General features: G+C 36.5%; 1 protein-coding gene across 1 annotated transcript in view; it reads left to right on the top strand.

Moving 5' to 3' along the window:
- PARP8 (poly(ADP-ribose) polymerase family member 8) overlaps positions 1-11,176 on the top strand; it is a 113,013-nt gene extending 101,837 nt beyond the window's left edge. Inside the window, exons 17-26 of the mRNA XM_067316443.1 lie at positions 109-174; positions 1,526-1,593; positions 1,957-2,005; positions 2,842-2,954; positions 3,120-3,192; positions 4,573-4,642; positions 6,511-6,587; positions 7,523-7,592; positions 9,753-9,837; positions 10,790-11,176. Of these exons, the coding sequence (XP_067172544.1) occupies positions 109-174; positions 1,526-1,593; positions 1,957-2,005; positions 2,842-2,954; positions 3,120-3,192; positions 4,573-4,642; positions 6,511-6,587; positions 7,523-7,592; positions 9,753-9,837; positions 10,790-10,892 (774 nt within the window). The 3' untranslated portion in view covers positions 10,893-11,176. The remainder of the gene's footprint in view (positions 1-108; positions 175-1,525; positions 1,594-1,956; positions 2,006-2,841; positions 2,955-3,119; positions 3,193-4,572; positions 4,643-6,510; positions 6,588-7,522; positions 7,593-9,752; positions 9,838-10,789) is intronic.
- The last annotated feature ends 16,506 nt before the right edge of the window (positions 11,177-27,682 follow it).

Genomic DNA, 27,682 nt, shown 5'->3' with positions numbered 1-27,682 from the left:
CATTCGTTCTGAAAGTGGTTTTATATACACTCAAAGAACTGAGGTTTTCATATAGCCAAAGACCCAGAATATTCTTTTAATTTATTTGCTTATTTTATATTACATCAGAAGAAGAATTATGACCGAGTCATGAAAGCATTGGATAGTATCACTTCTATTAGAGAGATGACACAGGTGAGCATAAAAATCTTTACAAAACTTAATAGCTATTTCTAGAACTAAGTAGGTGTTTACATTGTTGCCTATGGGGGAGAGGGAAATGCAATTGTATCATCTCTTTCCTGTAGAGCTGTAAGGATATTAAAATTCACGTTAAAAACAAAAAACCTACAGTATCCATAACAGCAGTGAAATAAAAGTGATGAAATAGAACTCAGGTCTTCTGGAGTTTAAATTAAGAGATTATACTAGCAGAATCAAACAGTGCAACAAAATAATGGCCGATTGCTACATTTCTGAAAATATCAAGGCCAGACTGAGTCTTTTATTTCCAAAGCAAAAGAAATTGATTTTATGACAGTGTTCTGAGGTGATAACTTTATTTCTATTATGATGAGACACTTGGTCAGTAAAGTGTGGTGGGAGGCTTGGAGAGTCAGGTCTCTTGAGATTACTGCCATATGATTTTCCAAAATTCACAGTGGGACAGAATCTAATAGCCATACTTGGTTTATGTAATACTTCGTTTCCCAAACAGTCCACCTGATTATAACTGATTACCTCTGACTCAGTATGAGCCATGATACATCTGTCCCATGTACCTTGATTTTCCAGCTGCTATATAGACAAGAACTTACAAATCTTATTCTGTCTGTATTTGTAAAATACTTTGGGAATCTGGAATTAGGAATGAGGTGTTTGGAGAGCATTAAGATAGGCTGAAAACAAACATTCAGGTATTTTTGTTACCTAATATAACATCTTTCAATGATAAAGATTCAGATATTTTTGTTATCTAATCTAATATCTTTTAAAGATAATAGTAGCCACCATTTTACTTTTTTTAGCATTAAAATAATTATTGGACTGAAGAGTTTCAGAGACACTTTGCACTGTGATTGAAATTAAGAAAAGATTTCAAAGGGAATATAAGATGATTCAGTATTTTACTTTACCAGTTTGTACCATGGAACAGTTAAAATATTGGAGTGAATTAACCTAGAGTATTTTGCGACACTTAATTTTCTGAAGTTCCAGTCCAATTTCTTAATGCAGGAGCCAAACATAAGTAGATGTCTTCTGCTGTTCTCACTGAGATCAACAATGTTTGCTGTAATGTACTCATTTTGATGCTAATTATATGCTTATTATTTTACTCTAGGGAAAATAATTGCTATACTAATTCTTGTTGTTGTCAAAACACATTTATAACTGTACAAGGCTAAATGTCAGTAAATCTGTGATTTAAGCCTAATAATGAGTCCCATGTACTCATTTTAATAAACGAAGTCATGGGCAATGTAACATATAAAATGTAACCTTTTTATTTCAGCTAACAATAAGGAGCATAATTACTGTTTTCTAGGCACCTTACTTGGAAATAAAGAAGCAGATGGATAAACAGGACCCACTTGCACATCCTCTTCTACAATGGTATAAAATTGACTCACATGAAATGATAATTATTAAAGTACCAAGTTGAATGAATAATCACTTTCCCAGTTTAGTTTCGTTTAAGCTCACCCTAAGAATTACTATCAGGGTTTGCACATTTGCAAGTGTATTTGTTTCTGGACTGTTTCTGAACCTCATCTGGGCCCTCTGAAGACAGTGGAAAGACTTCAGCTGATTTGTATGGCCTCAGATCTGATTTTCTAGTCAGGCTTTGGTCTGCTTTCATCAGATAGGTTCAAATGCCTGAAGCTGAGTTCTTTGTGATGGGACTCATCAATATTTTTAAGAAGAAAGTTCTGATTTGTTATCATATCTAATGCATCTAACTATTTCTTATTTTAGGGTTATTTCTAGTAATAGATCACATATTGTGAAGCTACCAGTGAATAGGGTAAGTGTCTGTGGGTTCCTTCTCCTGTTCGTTCTTATTTTATCATTTTTATGGCTTATTTTAGCATTTTAGGTGGGATTCACAGGGCCAAATGTAGGTGTCTACGTTCAAACTAGTCATCTATGTTGCATTAATAGACAGTGAAAAGAAATAGGCAGTTTTAGGTCATGAGTCATAGAATCATGCTGTGAATATCTAAAATAGGTCAAAGGAATCGTGCTCTGAAAGAGCCTGTTTAAGGTGAGTAGCTCAAATGCAAGTTCTACCTTGTAGACATCCGAGATTGGTGAGAAGAACCTCACTTTTTTTTTTGTTGCCATACAGAATATTAGATACAGTGTTGTATAAAAAGCAATGCACATACTAACATGACATGTGCCTAGAGAATGACATATGAGAGTGCTGTAAAAAAGAATATAGCTCTGGAATTTTAGAGGGATGGTGCTGAGATTCATTTCTGGTTATGTGTTCTTCTGATCCTTTGATGAAGGGTGTAGAAATCTGCAGCCTTTCAAATCTGAGCTTTAATTCAGAGCTAGCTCTGATCAAAATGCCATGATGAAATTGTTCAATTTAATTATTTTACTAGAGTCATATTAGGCTGAAATCTGTTTCAGAAACTTAGAAGTATGTTCATAAGCCCTAAAGTATTTTTACTATTTGATTTGAAATAAAACTATGGTAATGAGACTGATTTCAACTTAGTTCGCATAGGTATTTAGACGCAGTAATATATTGTGTGAAACAGCATGATATCTTAAGAACTGCCATTCTGGAAATACAATACTTTTGTGTTAATCAGCTTCTTTTCACTCATGCACTGTTATATTTTACAGCAACTAAAGTTTATGCACACTCCCCACCAGTTCCTTCTTCTCAGTAGTCCACCAGCCAAAGAATCCAATTTCCGAGCTGCTAAAAATCTCTACGGAAGTACCTTTGCATTTCAGTGAGTACATATATTTATTTTAATCAAAGGTTACCAAAATGCCAAAGCTATTTTTTTCCCTTGCCGTTTGAGGTTTACAGCTGTGAATTTATTGTTTTAGAGGACTGTTGATTTCATTTTGAATTTTACACTGTGGATTTTAACCCTTTCATTTTATTTTTCCAGTGGTTCACACATTGAAAATTGGCATTCCATCCTGAGGAATGGCTTAGTTGTTGCTTCCAATACGAGGCTGCAGGTAAATAATAGACTAAATGGACTTCAGCTAACCTGTGTATGTTTGATTACATATTAAACTCAGACAAGTTTTCAAGGGGTGTGGTGTTGGTACACATTTAGGTGGTGATTGCAAACACCCTCATGTTTCACTGTTTCTGAAGCAATTAAAATGAAACAATGTGTTTGCTTATACCAGTGGCTAAAATCCCATTGTCGTCAATGTAATTGCAGTTTCAGTTTTACATTGCACAGCAGTACCTCCAGGAGGCTTAGCCCGGTATTGCTTAAAAGCAATCTCAAGGATTAAAACTAAGATCCACATAAACTATATCTATATTATAGGATCCAAGAGCACCCTAGGTTTACAGAAGCTGAGTTTACAGCATCTCATCTCCTCTGGTTTCCTAGGGAAAGGAATATGAGTGCTGGCCAGGGGGGAGCTATTGCAAACTTCAGTTCAGTTCCCCAGGCTGAACTATCAGGAGACCAGTACTGCAGAGCAAAATAGGCAGAGCCAGAGGGACTAAGGAACTATTATTATTCAGAGAATTTTAGCATCAGGGTCTTGACAGCTGTTCCCCAGAGCAGAATCCATGACCCTGATTACATGCCTTAGAGGAGGATCTGAGTATGCTGAATAGGGAACTAAGATAGTGAACAGGAAACCCTTAAAAATAGGAATGGAAATCCATACCGTTCCTTTTAGTGGTATAGGTGCTTTTATTAGCGTCTTTGGAAGGTGCTTCCCCATGGAAGCAACATTTATACATCAAAATTCACTAAAGTAAGCACCTTTGTTTATGCTTTTTTTTTTCTTTTTTTTTTTTTCCAGAAGGGAGATATTGGAAAGTGGGGGAAGTAGTAAAGCCCCATTTTACACAAGTCATCATAGTTAGATCTCTCACACAACAATGGCATATCCTGAGCCCAGTACGTTCTACCTGCCCCACTACCAGCTAGCCAGGAAAAACAACCAGTCACCCAGCCATAGGATCTGGAGAAGTGTTTGCACACTCCTATGGGAGCTTTGGCATCTTGCACAGATGATGGGAAGATCGTTGGGCAAAAGGAAAGAACGAAGGGTGAGGATGACTTTGAAGCGCAGTGGCCATAACATCTCCCTGGCTAGGAGATAATCTGGAGTCTCATTTGTGCTGTAACAGCTACTTTGTGCATTTTCCTTAAGGGCCCTTTCACACAAATCAATCAGTCCCTGGAGGGGAAGCAGAATTTGCAGCATGATCTTTTTTTAAGACTTTTTTGAACACTACTTATTATCAGGCAATAAATTAGTGTGATGAGCTGAATACTTGTCTGCATTAGGATTTGTGCCTTGCATTATTGTTCTGTCAAGATAATCAAATAATTAATGATAAGCAATCACTGTGCTCTTTTTCAGCTCCATGGTGCAATGTTTGGAAGTGGAATCTACCTTAGTCCATTGTCAAGCATATCATTTGGTTACTCAGGTGATATTTATAAATCACTCTAAAGCTGGGGAAACATAGGGGGGTATCTTAGTTTACTGCTTTTCTTGTCTGCTTGAATGTTTACAACCCTGTAGTCAATTTTGTCTTTGTAGGTCAAGATTTAGTTTATTAAAAAAAGACAAAATCTAATTTCCCTTACTAAATACCTGTCCAGATTTTCAAAGGTGTTGAGTACCTTGAAACTCCGACTGAAGTAGATAGTAGCCACTTCTGGATGCTCTATGCAAAAGAGTAGATCTTGACTGTATGTTGAGAACCCAACTATGTGTTTGTGATTTTTTGTCAGTATTTGCTTAAGTCAATTTAACAGTGGCAATGGATTCATAGCCTTTCAGGACCTGATCTGACAAAACACATACTACTTTCAGTAAAGAGAGTGGTTGCACTGAAATCAATAGAAATATTCCAATATTTATATTTGAGAATATTCCCAAGTATGTCACCAGGTCAAGTTTACGTAGAAAGTACAGGGCAGTGCACTTATTTTAGCATGAGGATGGGAGGGAACATAATTTGCCCCATTAGTAAATCCAAAAGTGAGTCATGCAGAGTTTTCCGTATAAAAATAAAATCATAAATAGAAGCATAAATAGAAGTATGATACACTGATGTTATATATTAGCAAATTTTTACGGAGATTTTAAAATACTATGATTTTTTCCATTAGTTATGTTTATTTACCATTTCATCACAAATGTAAGTGTTGCCATAATTGTGTGTATGTGCACATGTAAATACATTTTATTCTGAGAGTTATGCTTTCTGATTTTCAGTATTTTTAGGTAATGTCACAATCCATTTTTAAAGCTCAGCATTTTCTACTACTATTTATTGAATTACAATATCTGTAATCTCTAAATGTGCTTTTAGCTTTTCAGAGATTACATAAGAAGTATGGAAACTTTTAGACTGCACTGAAAGTGCAGACTGCAGTATCACTATCTAACTACATGGTCTTTTGCTTTGTCAGCTTCAGTGTGTTTTTCTCGTCTCTCTGCCTCTCTCTGTCCCTTCCATCCAGTCTCCTCCAGAAAGAAGCCTGTATTCCCACAGAGGGTATAGTAGTTTATATTGATAAAAAGCAGGGGGGAGTCCTACAGTTCCATTTCCCCATAAATCAGTCTGAGATTGCAAACTGCCAAGAAGTATAGGATACTGGGAAAAATATGAGGCCTGTAGTAGCACACAATAGGGGAATTTTATACAAAGCAACATGAGTAACGTAAGAGAGATCTAAGACACAAACATAGGTATTTAAATTTCTGACATGGAGACAGATGCATTTGTTGGCCAAGCTGGCCAACAAATAATTTAATTATTTTACCTTTAGATAAATTAATTAAAGCTAGGCAGACTTAAAGCTACCTTTAAATAAATTAACTACTCCTAAAATAGTATTATAGCAAATAAAAAGTCTAAATAAAGTGTTAAAGAGGAATATCTAAAATCCTTTCTCTCAGGATTTTACTACTCCACCCAGAGTAAATCAGAGTGTATGCTACTTTAGCCTGATTAAGGGTCAGTTAAACTCAGACAGGCTGACGTGTAACTGTTAAGCAACCACCTAAGAGCATTCCTGAGCTGAATTCAGTGGAATTTAAGCTCATGTTTAACTTCTTTGTCACCTACTTAAAACTAATTTGGCTTTCCTATGGTCCTTGCAACACATGCTGTTGTACAGACAGCTTGCAGGATTAAATTGAATTATTCTATGATGAAGTTAATTAAGTTTTGTGGCTCTGTGCGAAGGACTGTGATCCATGTTAGCTACTTCATTATGCATATTTAACTTTGCTTATTACAGTATTTATATGCTAGGGTATCTTATATGATTTTAATATTCTTAGGGATGAACAAGAAGCAGCAGAAGGTGTCAGCTAAGGATGAACCTGCTTCAAGCAGTAAGGGCAGTAATACGTCACAGGTACAGTAGTGTATCAACCATCTCTGGATGCGTATACTTTTATGTTTGGGAACTTGGTAGCTGACAAAGAGGCAATATTCCTTTTGTGAAAACTAACAGGTTTTGTTTTTTTGTTTTTTAATTGTGTAAAATCAACAACTCCAGAGACGCTGCAACCATCAAATATGGCTCAGGTGCTTATAGTGACAATTTACAGGGTATACCGCAGGTCCCTTTTCCAGGCAGAAATATCTGGAAAGGGAATGGAACCAAATTACAGATTTCATATTTATTTCATTATGACCCTTAGCAAGCCCTTGCTTTCTGAATTCTAGATTTTTTATTGAAGAATGATGAAGGAGAAATTGAGCATGGTTATTGTTGTAAAATGAGTCGCAGTTCACTGATAGCACATCAGTTTTTCTTCTTCATAGTTTTAAACATTAAAGCAGTAAATACTGTTTTATTAAAGCAAACTCTTAGCAATTATTTGCAGGGCTAAATTTTGAGAAAGAAATCTTACATCTGTCTCCATAGTCAAATGTAAAATGTAAGAAGTACAGAGTAATCTGGCTTTGCAGAAAGATCTGTATATAAGGGCAGAAGGCTGTAGAAATAAGGCCAGTAAAATAGCAAGGCAGTGGTCAAAGAATCAGTGATCATATTCATCTAGGGGTTTTTTTCTGCTCTCAATTTGTTGATTAGTAATATTGTGATCTTTCTAAAATTATTATTCAGTCTCTAATAAATTGGAACTTTTCTTTTTGGATAAAGGGATTTAAATCCCTCCTATGATATTGCAAACAGGTAATCAAAACATTTTTAGGAAGATTACTTCCTTATTTATTTATTAATAAAACATTGAAAATAGCAGCTCTCCCTTTTGTTGTTTTTTTACTCAGTTTGTTTTACTGCACTAATTAATTTTTCTCTCTTTTTTTTTTTTTACATCTCAGTCACAGAAGAAAGGACAACAGTCACAATTTTTGCAAAGCCGTAACTTAAAATGCATAGCCTTATGTGAAGGTAAGTTGAAAACCCTTGAAAAATTGTTTTAATCATGTGCATAGTGTTACTGGATGCAAAGTAGTGCAAGCTTTAATTCTACTACAGGCTTTTTTAAAATTAGAAACTATTGGTAATCATACAAGTAGTTATTAAATAACTAACCTTTATATTTCACTGCAGAACATTTCCATCTTCCAACAAAACCAATAGCACATGCTGAACTTTCATGAAATAATCATATACATATAGTGACTGATTGTCTGGTCTGTCTTTCAAATGTGATTGTATTCCTGTGCCATCAATATAACACAAGTCATGGTCTTTATTTGAAACCTGTGACAAATGCGTTAAACATCTAAGAGTCAGAAATAACAGCTTTCCTTTTGAATTTCCAAATAACTTTTCACTGCTTGGGCAAATATACTGTTCATCATCTAACCAGTCTGTTCTCCATGATTGCTTCAGAAATTTTGTGAAGTTAAAATCCAGTACATATGAGTATGGTCATTCTTGAAAGACTTGACCATTCTTTTAATAAATAATGAAAACTTAGCAGGTTTTGAGAACAAAGTAAAGGATTATGAAATTTAAATAAGAACTGTTAAGAAATTTGGATGTGTCTGGTAATTAGATTCACTGGCCAAATGTGTGTGTGTGTATGTTTGTGTTTGTGTGTATATATATATATATATATATATATGTATTTATGTATGTACATAATTCCCCTCACTGGCCAAAATATACATGTACATACATACATACCTATATTTAAACTCAGTTTGCCTTATGTTTTGAGCATTTGTTAATTTTAAAAAGTAAAAATTAATAAGAGTGGACACTATGTTATTTCAAAATGCAAAATTTAAGTTATATACTTTTTAAAATATATTTTTTCAGTATTTTTAAAGAGAAGCAATTAAAATAATTTAATGTGATTCCAAAAATGTCAGTCAACATGAAACTACAATTTGATCTTGACAGAAAAATGCATAACTTCCATTCTAAAGTTTTTAGAAAAGATATGAAATGGATCTAGGATTTACAAGAATTTTCTTGGCTTTAATGGCCAAAGTTTCTAAATATAACTTACATCTTTCCAAAGTGTTGTTATGTGATAGGAAAGAAATCTGCAAGACTTTTCATCAATATCAATTGTCCCTCACATTTATTAATGGATTTGTGATTTTTTAAGGGTGAATTTTAAATATTTGGTAAAATGCATTTTACCTCAGTGGATATTCACTTCATTTTTCTGTGCAAGGAAGTGTTTAGGGAAGATGGATAAAACAGATTTTTAACCAGCATGAATTACAACAGATAAATGTTTGATAATTTTTTTTAAAAAGAAAGAGTAGAGTCAAAGAATACAGTTAATGGAAGACCTGATGTAAAAATTGAATGCGCATTTATTCATGCTGGTGTTTAAGTGCACTTATAAAAATATTTTCAAATATGGACTCATAGTAAAGCTTCTACCTAGCAAAAAATAATTCTTTCATGTGTTGCTCTTATTCTGCTGCTAAACACCCTATGATCAAATACATTGCTGTTTTCTAAAAGGTAGGGCAAGTGCTTGTGAGCTTCATAATCCCCTCAATTCATAACTATGCTTCTTATTTTTTAAAAATATTTGTTGGTTTTCAAATCCCAAATCCCTGGTATCTCAGTTTCAGGCTTTGTATTTCACATTTCATTTTTTGCTCAGCCATCATCAGACACAGACATCTCTGTGCCAAAGGCTGATTAATTGACATAGGTCCTGTTTAACAGCCCTCTGTCCATTTAAAATCAGTTTTTAATAAATACACATTTTCATTTTTCTTGTTTACTAGTCTCCAGAGCAGGTTTGGGGCCTTCAAAGAACTCCATTTAAGTGAAGTGCCAAATGACCATAAAAGCAGACTAGAGTTTAAAATCATTCCAGTGAACAGCTGGCTCCCATACATCAAACATCTGTGTTTTCTGAAAAATATAATGTATTTTGGAAAAAAACAATCAAGTTCATCTCCCAGTTGGTACCAGCAGCCAACTCTGAGCTTCTACACCATGCCACAGACATACACTGGAAAACTAGGCATTCCCCAAAGTCTGTTTAAAGTGCATAGAAGAGCAATTATTTTTTAATGACTTTTTCCGGGCATGTTTTCATCACTCTGAAATTTATTCTTTCCCTAATAGTGATAACCTCATCTGATCTGCACAAACATGGAGAGATATGGGTAGTTCCCAATACTGATCATGTGTGTACAAGATTTTTCTTTGTGTGAGTACAAAGCTTCTTTTAACATTCAACTTCTCTCTTTTCTAGGCTTTTTTCCCCATCTTTTTCCCTCCGACAGTTCTAAGTGAAATAGATAAAAGAAGTTTCTTCCTAACTCTTTAAAATATCACTTGATTTTTAATTTATCTCTGTACTTATTGTTGTTAGGAAATGTATGAGTAAGTTAGTGATGACAATTTAGTAAACACTGTGTTCCAGAAAAAAAAGTGCAATGAATGAAGAGTTACTGATTCTTCCCACTCTATAGCGTTACCTCATGTTAGTAAGTCTATCCATGTATCATAAAACATCTCTTTTGTTAGGATCTGTGTTTTAAAGCTAAGGAATTCATTAATTAAGATAAAAGTTTCCTGTCTCTGATGTGAGCATTTCCCCCTCTCACCCATGACTTGTATTACGGGCTGACGTAGATCTCAGCCCTGCAGAGAGAGTCACACTGACTTCATGTTCACCTGTGCTGGGGGTTTGCAATGGTCCCTATTGCTTTATCAGAGCAAATCCGCGAAGCAGCTGAGTTTGCACAAGGAGAAAACCTGTGGAGGCTGTCGCAGTGTCACCACTGAGTGGAGACCCACGTAGTGACAGGAGTTCATGCACCAAACGTTGCGGTGCCGCGTGCATGTGTTGGCAGCAGCCGAGAGCGGGGCACCCCAGGAGCAGCCGGCAGAAGCAGCCTGTCTCCAGCACAACTCCCTGTCTGTCCTAGCGGGTTTTTCAACCTGAGGCTTTTCAATTAAAAGGGAAGTCCTACCACCCTTCACTCCCAAGAGTTTAGGATCTGCATAGAGCAGTGAAATGCAGCAGAGCATTTTAACAGGAAACTTGTTAACATATGGAATAAACACTCTTGACTATTGAATGAAACAGAGGTTTTTTTCTTAAGGTAGATTAATAAGAAACTAATCAAGTTTCATTTTCTGTACTTTTTTTTTAGTTATGAAGATGGTCAAGTGGGTGATACAAGTATAAATACACAGGAACCAAGCATTCATAAAGAGATTCTTCGAGTCATTGGCAATCAAACTGCTACTGGTTAAAAGGACCACTCTTATTTAATTGATGTGATTTGGAAGCCTTCCTCAGTCTCAAAGCTGGATTTTGAACTGAAGAAGATGCAAAAAACTAATTTATTATTATTATTCTAAGCAAATTAACCCTTTGAATACTTACTGTTTTCTTACTTAGTATTTCTTATCTCATCAAAATACCTAAGGTGGTATGAATTAGCAACTGTAGGGGTGCAAAGTCTATTAATATACTACAACTAATAATAATTAAGCAGGCATTTGGGTTGCTCACAATAAACAGACTTTAAAAAGGAGTTTTGTGCTGATATTTTTATATTAAACTCTTCAACTGGAAGTTTTAGTACTGTATACTGGTATTTTAAATTTAGAATGACTGAATTATAATCAACAGAGAAGATTTTATAGTGGAGAACCTGTATTATGCAGGATACTTTGCAATAAGTAAAATATCCTCATATTTAAACACAATAAAAGGTTGTCTGGAACAAGTAAATTAAGGAGATTGGTTACCTGCAGTTATCTTTGATTCATTTTATTTTACACAGATACAGCTAAGATTTAGAGTCAAAAGTTAAAACAATAATACATTTTTGACTTAATTAGTGAAACAAAATGAAAAATAATGACACTGATGGTGTATCTTTAGTCTTCTTTATCCTCTCTGGAAAAAACTATTTATTCATTAAATAGTTCAGTTACATTTTTTAATTATACAAGCCCAGCAAACAGCTAGAAATCCAGAAGCTAAATCCTTTTTACAGATTTGTTTTGTATGTATCAATTTTGCAATTTCTTCAATTAACAAGGTTCTTTAATGTTTTTGCCTTAACTTCAGTGACACTGCTCTTGTGGTTTAAATTAGCCACATATTTAAGTACCACCAGAATTAGAACATTTTTATGTTTGGGTTGATTGTTGGTACATTAGAAAATATGAACAAATGTAAAATTTTACTGATTTCCTCTTGCTGAAATATTTTTATTCATTTACTCCTAAGGCAAATTGAACCAATTCAGATCTGTCTGTCCTTTACACTAACAACTTGTTTTTCTCTTAATAAATGGTTACCACCAAGTGAGCAGGATGGCAACACATGAAGAGGCCCAGTCCCTGAATCATAAAGCATATCCTTTGCCCTACTGAGCACCTTTGGCCCTCACAATTGCCGTCTTGCAGGATCACACCCTTAAATAAGAAGAGCAGTTTAGCTTGCCCATCCGTACACTTCATACAGGCCACCTCGGAAGGTAAAATCGACCGTAGTTCATACCCTCAATTCTCTATTATGTTATTTTCATAATAGAGATCTTGAAGATCCAAATAACAGCACAGCACAGGCTAGCATTTGTTTCTTTTAAATAGAACTGCATTAGAGGAATAATTTTCGTACTTACTTGAGGTGGATGATTCCTTCTTTTTAGTCCAAGCTAGACTCTTCTTATTCCTTGCTGTAACTGAAGTGCTCTGCAAGTAAAATAGTGTTATTGGGACTAGAAGCATATAGTTGGAGATGTTTTTAGCATCCCAGGCTTATTTATTGGTGACCTCAATTCTGGTTTCACATCTGGACCTGTAAACCTGATTCTGTTTGCAAATCCTCCTTTTGCTCTTGAATTTCTTTTAGCTTTCACTCACATTTGGTGGATCCCTAGTTTGGGAACCACTGCTCTAATTGTTATCTTTTGTGTTGGGATACAGGTTAACTTCTGAAAACAAAGAGGATTTCAAAAATTAATATTTCTATATTAGGACTGCACTAGGTTGTGCAACTGCACAAAATCAGCATAATGCAGAAGTGGAGCTGCAAACCTGGAATTACCATCCCTCCGTAGTTTGTCCTGCTGCAAGTGGCTGAATCAGAATGTTTTACAGAACATAGAAAAAATTAGGAAGCAAGTCCACAAAGATATCTTACAGTGACTTACTGAGATGACTGTCTACTACTCTGAGAGGCCTCCTCAAAATTTAGGAAAAAAACAAAGATGACCATGAGAGAAGGGGAGAAGCCAAGTGAACAGTCATCTTACCTGTCCCAAGTAGCAGGATCACAACTGAAGGCTTTGAAAGAAGAAACTTGGAATATAGCTATGACAGTGAGTCAGCCTTGGTTTGCATAGTGGTGTCGTGGTACCGGCCGTAAATGGAGCCATCGTAAGTACAATCACTGAAAAGAGAAAAGAAAATACATCTTTGCCATCTTTTAAGACTGCTCAGAAGATTGTTTTAAATGGCTCAGTGGGAGGAAGGGAAAGCGTGGTGAAAAGCAGAGCTCTGCAGCATTCATGGGGACCTTGCTGTTGTAAGGTGCCCACTCGAGGGAATAGTGTTGAGGGAACTGACCGAAGCATAGTGGAGAACGAGGGTGGCAAAGAGTAAAAGGTATAGGGTGATGAGCACAGGGGTTGCAAAACAGTGGGAGAAAGCAAAACCTTTGAGGGAGAAGGGCAGTTCTGCAGTGGCAAGTGGTTTGTTGGTAGGGAACAATAAAAGGGGGTGGGGGGTGCCGAAGTACTGACAGGCTGTGTTAACAGCCCAGGTCTCACCCAGGTGCGTGAAAGTTATGGATGGAAGGAGAAAGGATTGGGAGGGCAAAGCCACAGTATGGGGCGAAGGCAGCCCACTGGTGGGGCACAGAGCCCTGGGGAACTCTGTGGGAGTCAGGGCCACAGGTGAAGGTGTCACGGTGCTGGGACATGAGCCCAGTGTCACATACAAATACAGGGGCACAAAGAGCATCAGTGCCCAAAGTGGTGATGGAGGGAATAGAGCTTGACTCTGGAAGCAGCTTATGTCTCCTGACATCGGGGTGTAAGGAAGTCTGTTTATTCCCTCTGTATCTGTACCTGTAGGAGTTATCCTGAAAAGCTCCCTAACCATTGGGAGAGGAGGCCAGCATCCCTAGGGAGTCGCAGGTGTGTTTCCTGCTTCCTCTGCTGTGCCCACACCCATGGGACTGTGCCAACACTGTGACTCCAAAGGAAACGCGAAGGTTTTCCCTTTATTTGCTCTCAACTCTGTGCAGTCACACAAGGGAGTGTGCAGCTTTAAGGAGAGCGCATGGTCTGGGATTATCAGTCTTAATTGGTGTGGTTTTCATTCTCAGATTACCTCATTTAAGTAGCAGATTGCCCCGATTGAACTCCTACTTACCTATAGAGGTATTTGTTTAAAGAATCTCCTGTGCATAAAAATTAACTTTAAAAAGTATAAGGACCTGACCCTGCAAGGTCCTGAGAGGCTAGGCCTTGTAAAATCCCATTATTAGTGGAGCTGAAGAGCAGTGAGCTCATTGCAGAGTCAATCTCTCCATGAAAGTATGCTACTTTTCTTACCATCTTTATTTTCCTTACCTCTACCATGCACCTAATTATATAGGAAGCTAAGTTAATTTCCTCACGAGGATAAAATTTTTTTCTGAGGTACTACAGTCCTGATCTGCAGATGCCAGAGTCTATACAGAGTGATGCATCAGCTGAGAGCTCATAACTCCACGGGAGCTGAGGGAGTCCAGGACTTTGCGGAATTGCATCCCACAGAAATCGTCCTACTTTACCAACAACAGTAGAGTTAAACTGAAATTCACTTGCTACACAGTCACTTCTTTAGCTGAAATATTAACTGGAAACTTCTTCTAGGTGTTACATTGTCTGCAGGCGAAAATGATTCTTCAGATTGTTCCTTTAACGAAGTGTTAGTTCTCATCATTTTAGAAAGGTGAAGGGAAAGAGGGAGGTTTTGGGGGGTTTTGTAACTCAAAAGTGAATAGCCCTTCTGCAGCAAACTTCAAAACTGAAGCAAATACTTGATCATCAAGAGCTGGATGAAAAAACCTGAGGAGAAGGTTTTCTTTGAAGGATTTCTCCCTAGAAGTTTTATCTAAGGGTGGGGGTTGCACATTGTCAAATTCTTCCAAATACTTACATTTGCGAGGATTCCAGAGGATGAAAAATAAAAGCCAGGGTCATCTGAACAAAGGCCCTGTGTTATTTGTAAAGCATTTCCCCTTCCTGCTGTTCCTCTATGTAAGAGCAATCCTTGAGACTCCCTCTGTAAAGATGCAGGCTTTTCACAGATAGCTTTTAATGACAGAGAGAAAACAGAGCCCCAGGCTCTGGTACCTTGCTTGGCAGAAGTCTCCATGAGGTCTTATCTACCTAGCTGTAACCACGTCCAACATGGAGCAACCTAGAGCACTCCTGGGAAAATTTTCTAACTTCTTCCTGCATACTACACCAAATTACAAACCCACAGATATAAACGGTTTGATGGAAAAATTATTTTAATACCTTAATGTTGCACCCTGATTATAAATTGCCATATTTATACTTCTATGAGTATTTTAAACATTGAGAAAGGAATTTTAAAAAAAAAGCTTTTAAAACTTTCTTGAAATTCAGACAGATATTTAGCATTCAAGGGGTTAAGCAATATGGGTTATCTCCTTATATGATATGAATCAGCATAACTCTGTTTTCTTCAGCAGTGCTACACTGTTTTGATCACCTGAGTCTTTGGCTCCATATTACTTAACATAGAATGGCCAGTTTGTATAATATTCTGCTTAATGTTTTACCGGAATTAGCCAATGACACCAGATTTGTTTATGCTTGTATTTTTCTCTAAAGCCCTTGAAAAACTGTTATTGATGCTGTGTAATTTTAATAATATATTTGTCAGTACTAAAAATGAATCTGATGAATAATGCTAAGATTATGCTTTTGTTAATACAAATCTATGACCATTTCCAAATGAAGACTTTGTGCTTAGATCAAATGTACTACGTTTATAAACCACTTCTTACTACAGAAATAATTAGTGTACTTCCAACACTGATGAGTACAAAAGTTCCAGAAAAGGACAACTGAATGAAGAGATTCAAGATTTAAAAAGAAAATCTAAAAAAAAAAAAAAACCTAAACAAATATGGAAACAGTATCCAATTACTTAAGCATTGTATTAGTTTAAATGGATTTCTTCTTGGCTCTAGAAAATGTAAGTCAAATAAAAAGAATACTTGTCGTGACTGACAGGGAGATAACTATACAGACATGAAAGCACTCTGTAATCTTAGCATTTTCAAAACATATTGGTTTGGGGTCTGATCCTGCATTGTGCTGAACACCCATTGAAGGTGCTGAGGGTTAGGCCCTGGAACAAATGTAAGTGTTGTTTTTTATACTAGTCATTTCTCACTCCTATGGTAAGTTTTTTAATAGCTTCTGAAGCAAAGGCCCATTGCAAATGAGATCGCATTAGATGTAGAAATCCGTGCATCTTTAGATCCATATGCCTAGGTGGAATTTAGCAGGACTGAGCTTTTCTTTGGCTGCATTATTGCTAAGGCTGCTGTAGAGTGAGCAGCAACCTTGTTGGTGAAGGTGATTGAGAGAAACGGCAGTAAAGGCCCCGGTGGATGGAGCTGGGGTGGGCTCGCAGTGCTGCCTCTCACCGCGGCCGCGCCGCAACAGCCCCACCGGCGCCCGTCGGCTTTCACGTTGTCTCTTCAGGCATTTAGGGTCCTACAGCACTTTATCTGCATAAGGGAGGTGTCAATCCGATGTCCTGCTGAATTTCTTCATTACAAACACTACCTCAAGGTGAAAGACAAGCCTGTTGACTAAACTATATAAGGTTTTTTGTTTGAAGAGCAGTTAAAATATGCGCAGGACTAAAAGTCATCCAAAAAGTATCTTGAGTCTAGTCTGTCAGGGCAGTAATAATGATCAAATTCATTCCTTGTAGTGCTCGAGTGTAGGGAAACTTGTGCTTCAGAAAGGGATAAATTAAAAAAAAAATGTGGAGTTTTTATGGAAGCAAGCTTTTTTGGTGGGTTGAATTTCAGGATTTGGTTTTGGAAACTTTAGATTTGAAAGCATCGAGCTCCTTTTGTCTTACGTGGGTGGAAGTTCTTTACCTGGACTCACCAGCTGAAGCAACAGCCTGAGCAACAGCTGAGAACACCAAATGGAATAAAATACGCTGAGCTGTTTAGTGTGACAAACTTAATATTTTGATTGTTTTTTTTCCTGCTAAATGTTAGTCTGCCAATGGACAGCTGCAATGTAAACTACCCATTACACTTTGCATTGGGATTTTGTATGCAGTATGGTACATTAGGTGTAAGATTTTTGTAGGGGAAAAAATAAAGAATTCAAGTAGATTTTAGATGAACATATCTAGTGTGTGAAAAAGCTGTTGAAGAATAGATTACATTAAACATTTACCAGCAAGTCAGTAAAAATAGTCCTTATACATAGACGTTCAATATAATTTAAGGTTCTAAAAATAATTTTTAAATTTACCCAATATGTATTGTATCTCTGAATTTTAAAAAGCAGCCACTCCTTTATGTAAACATAAGAATATGCCTATGTTTCTTTTAATTCTGTAGCCTTTTTTTTCTCCAACTAAATTTATTAAATTTTGTGCACAAAATAGTACTGCAGCCTGCTATTTAGCCTATGGTGCCTTAGAGTTATTACAAATATTTAACAACATGTACATAATGTATATACTGCCAAAAGATCACTAAGGCCAAATATTTTCTCTATTCACTTTTTACTGCACTTGCTTTCTATTGCTATTTAAGCCCCTTTTATCCAGCTTTGTAACAGTTATAACATTGTAGCCAATGTAAATGTTTACTTTCAATAAATCTGAATTTGTTCAACAAGTACTGTGCATTTGGGCACTATTTTGAGAACTTTGTTCGAAGTTAAAACATTCTTCTAAGAAGTAAACTGAATCTAATACTGTTTCTTGACTTTCACTGGTCTCAACAACATCTAAAGGTTATAGGTAAAACTTTTCTGCAATGATCTTTTTAAAAACACTTAAGTGAACAGAAAAAAGAGTTTTCCATGCTGTGTTTATCTGTGGGTTTCCCCACTGGTTTAAAATACAAATACTGGAAACAAAGCAGTATTTTGCATGCACAGTGTCATATAAAATGCATAAGGATGTCACAAGTTGCATTTTATAATTGATTTTAAAGAATAAGTCTTTTGTCTTGTTTTTTGTTTTTTTTTCCATAGAACTGGTTTTGTCATGAAAACACAGCAAATATATGAAGGACCATGTCATACTTAATGTGGGTATGTTTAAAGTATAAATGCACATCTGCAACTCATAAAATATGCAGACATTTGTGGAACTGGTTATTAATTCAGTGAATGTACTATTTTTTTCATTGCCTATGAGTGCATTTTATTTTTGAATTATATATGAGTGGATATTAACTTGTATCTTTTTAAACTTTTAGCTTTTGCCTTGTAAAATTTGTTATTTTATTATTGCAGATTTTGGGTTGGAAAAGTGAAAATAATACTATTATTTTGAATGCTGGTAAGTATTTTACAAATATAAATATGAGACTAAGGAAAAAAACATGTCATTGCTACCTGAAAAGACTGATAAGTTGCCTTTGATTAGTATCTACAGGCTGGAGCTTGAATTCTGTAATGTAAGAGAGATTCCTTATTTTGGGTAGCTTTGAGTTGGAACATGCTGTGACTTCCAAATGAGCAAAGCCAAGAATTAAATCAGTGGTGAAATCTCAGACTTGCAATAAAATCAGAACCCACAGATAGCAGAAGGGACAGGATTTGTACTAGCTTTGGCCTAACTATTACTCCATTTCCAGGTCACTGCATATTAAGCTCTCTCAATATGCATCAATTGTCAAATTTCCAATAGGAAAGTTTATTCATATTGTATTCACCTATTGAGCAGTTTAATGTGGGACATGAGAGATTAATAATCTAAGCATTAATTGCCAGCAATACAAAATTTCTGCAATGAAACAGGGCTGCTTTCAAATGCACACACTGCTTTTTTTGACAGGAGGAGAAGCAGAATATCTTCTACGGAGAGGTGTTGTGGCTGATGAGAAGAGTACATATGGTATTCATTAAAATGTGTTTACACACTTGGTCAGCTGCCTTTTTGTGAATGACAGTACAGTGCAAGTTGCAGCAGATAATTTTACACAGGACACATAGCTAGGGCCCCCTCCAAGAGGAATTTGTCCACCTGTAATATTGGGAGGATGCTTAAATAAGACTGCAGTAAGTGAATGAAGCCAGTAGTAGCTGAGGCCCACGTATTTGCTATGCTCCAGCTATCAGCACAATGAAAGTTCTCTAATTACTAAAGAAAAGAAATCTTAAGGAATGTAACAAAACTTACTTTAGGGCTCAGTGCCTTGCAAAAGCCTAGTATGAAAACAGGTGAAAAAGAGGAAAAGCACATAAAAAAAAAAACAGTCAGTTTTAGATTGGCATTTTTTGTTAATCCATGCAATAGCTCCCCCAGGATGATTCTCTTAAATGTGGCAAACATGTTCCATTCAAGTTAGAAAGAGAGAAGTGCAATTCAACAAAAGGAAATTGAAGCATCTGAATTGGGCATAAGACCCTTTTAGTAGCAGCACTGAATGTAGCAAGGTCTAGTGCAAGGCATCAACTATTGGATTTCATCCAGTTTCAGAAAACTGACATTCTGCAAAATACTGAAGCTGTGGGAATAACACTAGTGGCAGGAACAGTGACTGCTGCCGAAGCAAGAGCAGCGCAAGTCTCAAGAGGTCATGTCTAGAAAAAAATACAGGAACTCCTGGCTTAAAGTTTGCTCAACAAAAGCCAGAGCTTATCATCAGCTAAACAATTCTAATTTGTAACTTTTAAAGAGAAAGCGTTCCATTGTTTGGGGGAAATGGAAAAAAAAAAAGTTTTCTTCAACCTGCTGTCCTGTAGCTGTATAGATCACCACTCAGCTGGAGCTCAGTCTCATAGCATGCTTTGGGCAATGTCCCACTGTACTGGCATGTAGCAGGCTGAAGTAGTTAGTGCAGTAGCGGATTTCTTATAGAGTCTCAGGCAGAATGAAGAATTGCTTAATTAACAAACCCTTGGATCCTGTCTCTTACATTTTACTTACATATTCTGATGGAGTCTGTACAGGTAAAACAGTCCAGAAATGGATAGATGTCTGATATTTTTCTTATTGTTTTTCAACTCTGATCATATTATTTTTCCCATGTGAGCTGTTAAACAAACAATAATTTGTGACTGGTTAAAAAAAGTCATGCTCCCTCCTTCCTTCTTAGATAAACGGCTTGGGATTTTGGGATATTTCTTGTCACAGTCATCTACAAAGATTAATTCAGTATGGAGAAGTTTGAGGATGAGATGAGACAAAGACCCCCAACTAGTTTAAATATATATTTAAATGTAAATATATGTGTATCTGTATGCATGTTTACATATGTGAATGTAAATAAAACCAGCTCTATTGGCTCAAGGACTAAGGATCAAGATAATGCTTTTTACAACAGACTTGACAAGTACAGTGTTACAAATACTGCTTTTTTTTTAACAAATACCCTATTTTCATTGCTTTTGGTGGATCTGATTTGCTGTCTTTTTGGCAATGCCATGTTGTGGTACAGACTTTTAAGTTCTTGCCCATGGGGAATTGCAAGAGGCCACTCATGCTCTCGTCTGGGTGTGTTACCATTTAGCTGGCATGTTGCTTTTGATGCAATATTCCATCTGTGTGAAATTGTATTATTCCACTACTTGCCTCTTTATTATCTTCTGCAAACTTAGATTTCATGCTTGCCATGCTAATCGGGAGGATGTGAATATCAAAAAGTTGAAATCTGATCTGTGGTTGCCGAGCTGCTCCTACTTGTAATATTTTTTTTCCACTTAGAAAGTGTCCTGTTTCGTGGCTATCACTTGTGAAGGAAACGCCATGGTTTCCCTTACTGCCCTGTCTTTTAGTATCACCCTTTCCTCAAGTTGCTTCAAACACTGAGTGCTTTGGACCTACAGCATCTCTTTTTCAGCACTATCACTGACAGTACCAGTAGCATTTGTCTCATTTGATGTCCTGATTACAAAAGTCCTTGGGTGCCTGCTAATAACTCACTGAACCTGAGCTATGGCACTTCATACCTCTCTAAAAGAGGGATGGGCTAGGTTATCTTTTTGACTAGGATTTTGTTGTTGTTGTTTTTTCAGCCTTGGGTAGTCTCTAAATTATCAAAAGAGAGGAATTAAAGGAGGGGGAACCATTCTGCTGTTTGTTATGTTGTTCAATTACTTCTGTATAGCTGTATTACTTCTGTTCAATTACTCTGTACAGCTGTTAGCATAGCTATGTGATCTGAATTTCTAATCCGTTGAAGTTCTATTCTTGTCATTCTTGTCACTCAATCTTACACAGCTAGCCTTTAGAAAAGCATTGAATATTAGCATTAAAATGCAAAACTGAGGATATTTCAGTTAAAATGCAAAAATGTGCAGTTATGAATAATGAAAAAGTATTGTACTTATAGTCCTGCAATATGAAAAGCATATGTGCAAACCATTTACTTACACACGAGAACAAGAATGTGTGGCTAAAAGAGTATGCAGAGAAGGATGCTTTAAAAAGCTAAGGAGTTTTATATGTACACAACATCCTCTCATATTTTCCTTTCATCTAAGCAAAATTGGCAGTGTAAGTTTAAAATACTCTCTACCTGTATTTCTGGGTATGATTCTTCTTTTCCTATGTTATTAGGAAAGCTTACTGGGGTCTTAGTTACTTTAAGGAATGCTATTGATCTCCTAGATTAATATGCTTGAACAATTTCCATAAATTTGTTCAAAATGGGCTTTTTCATCAATAAGCTGTAACAGGCATGTGCTTTCTTTCCACAGAGATTTTTTAAGTTTGAAAACGCCAAGTCCATTTACTTTAATCAAACTTTTTCTTAGAGGAATGAAAGATCTGATGGCATGTGTGAATGAGCTATATTAAAAATAGCTTTTACTTATTTCTTTGTAAGTGGAATTTTCATGGCCGAGGCACAATATATTTTAGTGTAGTATAACAGTCTCTGAAGCAGTTCACATGAGGACTGCTTTTGTTTTTGGCTTTTAGGGTACTACTGACACATTGACTAGAACTGAAAATGTTGGCAGTTTCATCCTAATTTTATCTTCTGTGAATTCACATAATGCTGCTGCATTCAGGGTAATGGGGTTTTTTTCATGGTGTTATATTGTGTAAACTGTTCCTTTATATTGACCGCTTTGTGGATCTATTTTCACATATAGTCAATGCTTGCAAGCATGAATGCAAAAAAAGAAACAAAACTACAGTAAGGACATGGTTCATGGCCCGTACTAACTCCTGAGCTGTGCCTGGAAATTGTTTGGAAGCTAATGCAGGATAAACTGTGCAAGGGACCATTCTAGCAGTTTTACAACCTGTAGAATCGTGTTCCATGCCCAGGAATGTCCTTGGGCCTCTTCAGCGTACTTGCACAGGCATAAGCGTCCTGGGCAAACTCAGATTTGTTTGTCTAGACCTAGATCTTTGTTCACTCTGCAGTAGTATAGCTATTCCTTGGTGGAAGATTACATTTCTAAGGCAGTGCTGTGCTCACTTTTCACCTTGTACAGTCTCCTGTGGGGAAAGCAACTGCAAAATGGTTGAAGGATGCTATTATTTTGATTTGTAGCTTTATTCCTACATCCTGAGTAAGTACAAGTGATTCCACAGCGTGTAAGTAAATTATGATTCATAAATATATAAATATTTATATACCTCTATAAATACTTCAATATCATCAATAATTATCTTTGTTTTCTTTAAATATATGTACATACATACACATATATCCTTTTTAATTTTGATTGCAAGTTGGTGTTTGACTATAGGAAAGTGAGGATCACTGTATTATCTATATGAGGATTGTCTAAACTTGCAAGGATAGCTGAGACAGTACAGCTCAGTCATGAACAGCAATTTATTCCACTGCTCTGCTGAACAGAGACTACTGAATCCTATGGGTGGTTTTTAAGAAATATGAGTCAACATTCACTGGAAATTTCAGTCTGTGTGATCAAAACAGATTCAAACCCAAGGTTCTTGAGGTGAAAGGCTTGTGGTTTAACATATTCCATCCCACCAGCCCCCAAACAAGGATTTGACTAAATACTTGCTCCTTTTTTTTTTTTTTTTTTGACCAGAAACTTTCTCTGGGCAAATAACTCTAACCAAAAACTTTTCTAACTGTAAAAGCCATTGCCAGTTAATCACAGCTGTGTCACTTTAAAGATGTGATTTCCACAACTTAGTCCTTTAGATTTATGATGCCCTCTATGATTTTTATTTTCCCCCCACATTATGAATGCCTCATTTCTCTTGAGGGCCATAAAAACTTGAAAGGTATAGTAGCAATATGCAACACAGACTTCCTTGTACCCTCTTGCTGGTCTGCATAAAACCTGAATTGAGGTACTCATTTCCTGCAGTTATTAATCAACATAATGTGATCACTTGATGAAAATCATGCCATAGTAGTTAGATATTTTTAAGGAGTTTTTGTTTGTTTTGTTTCAATCAGCCGATTAATATATAATTCCCAAAGATAGTGCCTGTGGTGTTTTAAATACTTTATAATTGTATAAATAGCTGGGAAAAACATCCACAACATATTCCATTCATCTTTCACCTTCCTTAATTAAAAATGCATCCTGCCCCCTGTGGTGTCTTCATTGTGGCAGTGCTTTGATATATTGCCATGTGTTATTCACTAACAGGTATTTCTTTTACTCACATCATCATCCTCAGAGATAATCCTCTCACAGTTATGAATATATTGACTACCTTAAGATTTACACAGTTCTTCTATGGGAAGTATTATTGTTCACTTCCATTTCAGAGACAGGCAACCTGAGGCACTGAGCAATGAAATGACTTGCCCAAATTCCTCAAGCATGGAATACTACCTCTGTTTCCACAGAAAGCCAATACATCCAGGAACAAATGTAATTATTGAGGCAAAGGTGGAGGCAGCATTTGGTAGGACAAGGGACACAGGAGGAGTTGGAGGTGGTACCTCCAACTTTTGATTCTGGGCATCTGAATGTCTGACACAGTGTAATTTTGATCTGTGGCCAAGACTCCTGGATACTGGCACCAAGCAATTAGGAGACAGAATTAGGTACTTTTAAAAAAACTCCAGTGTATTTTCCTGCCTTTATACTGAGGAGCACGGTGCTGCAGGGACCTGTACTGGGCACTGACATTTGGGCCAGACCTATATTCACCATCTTATCCTTTACAAAGAAAAAGTACCATCCAGTGTCACACAGTAGAACAGACCTTTCTGATATTTCACAAATGAGTTGTCTTTGCTAAACCACATATTTGAATGAGCTTCAAAATGATAGTAAGGTCATCAGTTCTAATTAATCATTTCTTACCATATAATCGTGATTTTGAATACAAAGAAAAATAAGATATAGAAAGAAGAGGCAAAAAAGTTGTGGTCTTCTCCCTCCCTCCTTTCTTTCTGATAGTGACTGAAACCATTTCCTCAGAAAAGAGTCAAAAAGGCTGGCTTTGCTGTCGTTTGTGGATAGGCCCTGCCATCCCTGGTGCTAGGCTAGTAGTCTTGTGTTTTTCTTTGTTTCTTTGAGTGTGTGGATATTAGTGGGAGCAAAGCACGTTACTTAGAACTCATTGCCAAACATCTTTTATTGTAATATAGAGAGAAGGAAAAGGCTGTGATATAATTTTGTTATCTTGAAAAATACGCAAAGATGAAGCAGGACACCTTAATGGAAGCCCTGCAAACTCAATAAGAGGCCATTTCTTAGACTTTCTGTTTGGGTTGTAAATCAAAAGGGTGTCCTTCTGTCACAAGCACAGCAAGCTCCATGGAGCATCTGAGCTTCATGCTCAGTCTTAGTCTGCCTTTGACAACTTTTTCAGCAAAGAAGATTCTGCAGTCTGGACAAAGTTCAGACTTTTAAAAATCCCTTGATATCGGAGAACCTTAAATTCCATTTTCAAAAACAATTTCTTCAGTTTGTTGGTTTGCAGCAGGACTGGATTTCTAAACACGTACTACTTGCAAAATCCTGACTGCTACCTGGGATTGGTGAGTAGAGATTCCCTCACATGCATGTGCAGCTGCAGCCAGTTGGATGCTGACAGAAGTTATGATATCTGTTTTCTTATTGCCCCAGAAGTAGGATTGCATAGAAATGTTCGGAAGAAAAAGTGGTTTTATCAGAAAATGGCAACTCTTTAAAGCTTAAGGATGTTTTCTGGTAATGTATTGTCTTATATGAATTAATATTAAGTAGAGATAAACAGGTACACTGCCAATGTACTGCTAAGGAGCAAGTATTTCCAAATTTTTATCTCCTGGGCAGCCAGCTAGACCCCAGTTGTGTTAAGGATTTCTGCTTTTGGAGTACTTCTCTGAAGCAAAGAAGTCCCCAGGATTCCCAGAATCTCTGTCATGGAATTAGGAAAATCTCAAGGTTTTTAGGCTCAGTGCCCCACAGCTGCAAACCTGGATGCCCTAGCTCCTAGTTTTGCTACAGCATATTGAGTTCTTCATTAAGAGTCATTTAAACACATTCACAGTTAAGGTTTTTGTTCAGAATGATCTGTGTCAGATTTTCCAGTTGGGGGCAATTTTGTAATTTCAATATTTTGTTCTATGGAAGAAAACTTTTCTTCACAGAGTTAAGTGTTGAGTAAAAATTTTGTCTTTTAACCAGGTTATACCTGAACTCTCCTTGAATTTGGTAGTTCTTCCATAACAATGGGGCAGATCTGGGGCATCTACAATTCAGCTAGAAGTTTTGGGCGAAGGATGTTGAAGCACTGTGATAGCTCTGTTGCTTCTTGCTGTATAGGAAGTATGTAGGTAACTTAAACTCTGGCAGTTTAATTAACTACCTCTGGTAGTTAAACCTTATGGTTTACTTACCCAAAATATTTGTTTTATTTTTCCCTCTCTCTGCTAGTCTACTACTCATATGAGGACTGGCTTTACCACTGATTTTGTAAAACAGGTCACGCCCCTTCTTTTCATACCCCAAGAAGTTTAAGCTTGAAATTTTCTGCCCCAAGCAGGAATTTAAGTCGATATAATGCAATACCATCCCAAATCCTGAAGAGGATGATAATTACAGTTTGTGCTGCATTCAATTTGTAGGATTTTTTCCAGGCTGCATAGAATACATTTCCTTTCCTACTACTAAAACCTTTATTTTACAGATACTTTGTTTGTCTGAAGAATTAATTTTGATTTTACAGCTGTTTTTCCAATCCAGATTATTTCAACACATTTTGAAAGAAAAATGTCTGTGAGCAGAGTATCTTGGGATATAACTGTGTCTGCTAGTCTCTATTGCTTCCTGTTACTTTGCCATTTACATTTTGTTTTCTGTGTGTTCTACCTACTGTCCAGTACCCAGCCTCTTTGTGAGAGCATAGAAAATAAATGGTATTCATGAAAACTTAAAAAATATTCAATTCAGAGTCGCTGCTGTTGGATGAAATTTGTGGAGGTGTAATGGAGAGAGAGAGAGAGGCCTAATGATATTTACAGAATTGCCTAAATGAGTTAGGAGCACTGCAATGAGATAAAGCTGCTTTCGTACGTTCTGCTAGGCACCAGTCCTGCTACTTTTGTAATAGTCTTTAAAGCCTGATCCCTGGTCCCTTTTCTTTCGCTAGGCTGGTCTCATATGTTTACCACTGTTTCCTGTATGACTCCATTTTGAAATCTGTGCTGATTTCTTAAAGCTTTTGTAATATACAGTTGCTAACTCCACATGGTCCTAGAATATCAGCTGCAACATCCTTAAAAGTAATAATTGGACGAGTAATCCTTTCAGGGGAAAACAAATCATGTCTGGTTGTAATAGTCTTAACAGTACTTATTTCACATTCTGTGCAGTGTTTGAGATTCCCTGGTGGAGAGCAGGAGCGGAGATTTGATAATAGGCAAGGTGTGAATCTGGGAGAGAAAGAATGGAATGATTTTGCTCCATGGAGGTAGGTGAATGGTAGGTAAAATCACACTCAGTTTTTTTATCAGGCTTAACCATCACGAATGGGGTGACATTATGTGTAGATTTCATCTAAAAACTATACATCTTTCCATAAGAGATCTGTAAGGCTTTCTATAGGAATTAGAGTGAACCACAGTGACTTATGTTATGCAAGAACTCATTTGAGATAGGAATGATGTTTCTATTTCTCACTATTAAGTCTAAAAACTCTGCATTACTCTTTCACTCTTATTATAAGCTAATTAGAGATATAGTAAGGGTCTTGGACTTCACAAATTTACTGCCACAAGCTTCTGCCTGGAAGTGGTTGATAAATAATTGCATGTGCAAGATTTTGCCAGCTAGGGCCTTGCAACTCCTTTTACTCTCCAGTTCAGTATGAATTACAATTTTCAGAGAGCCTATAAGCAAGGGAATACCAAAATGAATGAAGATATTCCCATGCATTACAATTTGTGTAGGAATAGCTTCACTTGTTTTTCACAGGAGAGTTTACTCTTAAAGACACATCCTTCTCATCATGGATTAATATTGAGATGAGAAAATTTGCCATTGGTAGCAAATTATTTCCACCAAGAAAGAAACTTTGGTGTTGTTGTGGGCAGTCCTTTGAGAACATTAACTCTGTACTCATCTGTAGTCTAGAAGACAAATTAAATGATGGGAATTACTAAGAAAGGTTTTCAGAGCGAAACATAAATCTTTGCACAAGGGTCACCTGTGTTCTGGATACTGTTCAGATACTGAGATCTAAAATGTTATAGCAGAGCTAGGAATTATGCAGAGAGCAATAAATATGACTAGAGGATCCACATGATAAGTAGACTGAAACTCTTCAACTTGTGAAAAAGGTATTTTTAAAGGGAATAGGTATATAAAACCATCAGTACCACAGAGAAGGTGAATAGAAATGATGCATCA

This window comes from Apteryx mantelli, chromosome Z, assembly GCF_036417845.1.
Source record: "Apteryx mantelli isolate bAptMan1 chromosome Z, bAptMan1.hap1, whole genome shotgun sequence".
NCBI classification, from domain to species: Eukaryota; Metazoa; Chordata; class Aves; order Apterygiformes; family Apterygidae; genus Apteryx; species Apteryx mantelli.
The sequence above is the reverse complement of the archived record's forward strand: the minus strand, read 5'-3'. Positions and strand labels throughout refer to the sequence as shown.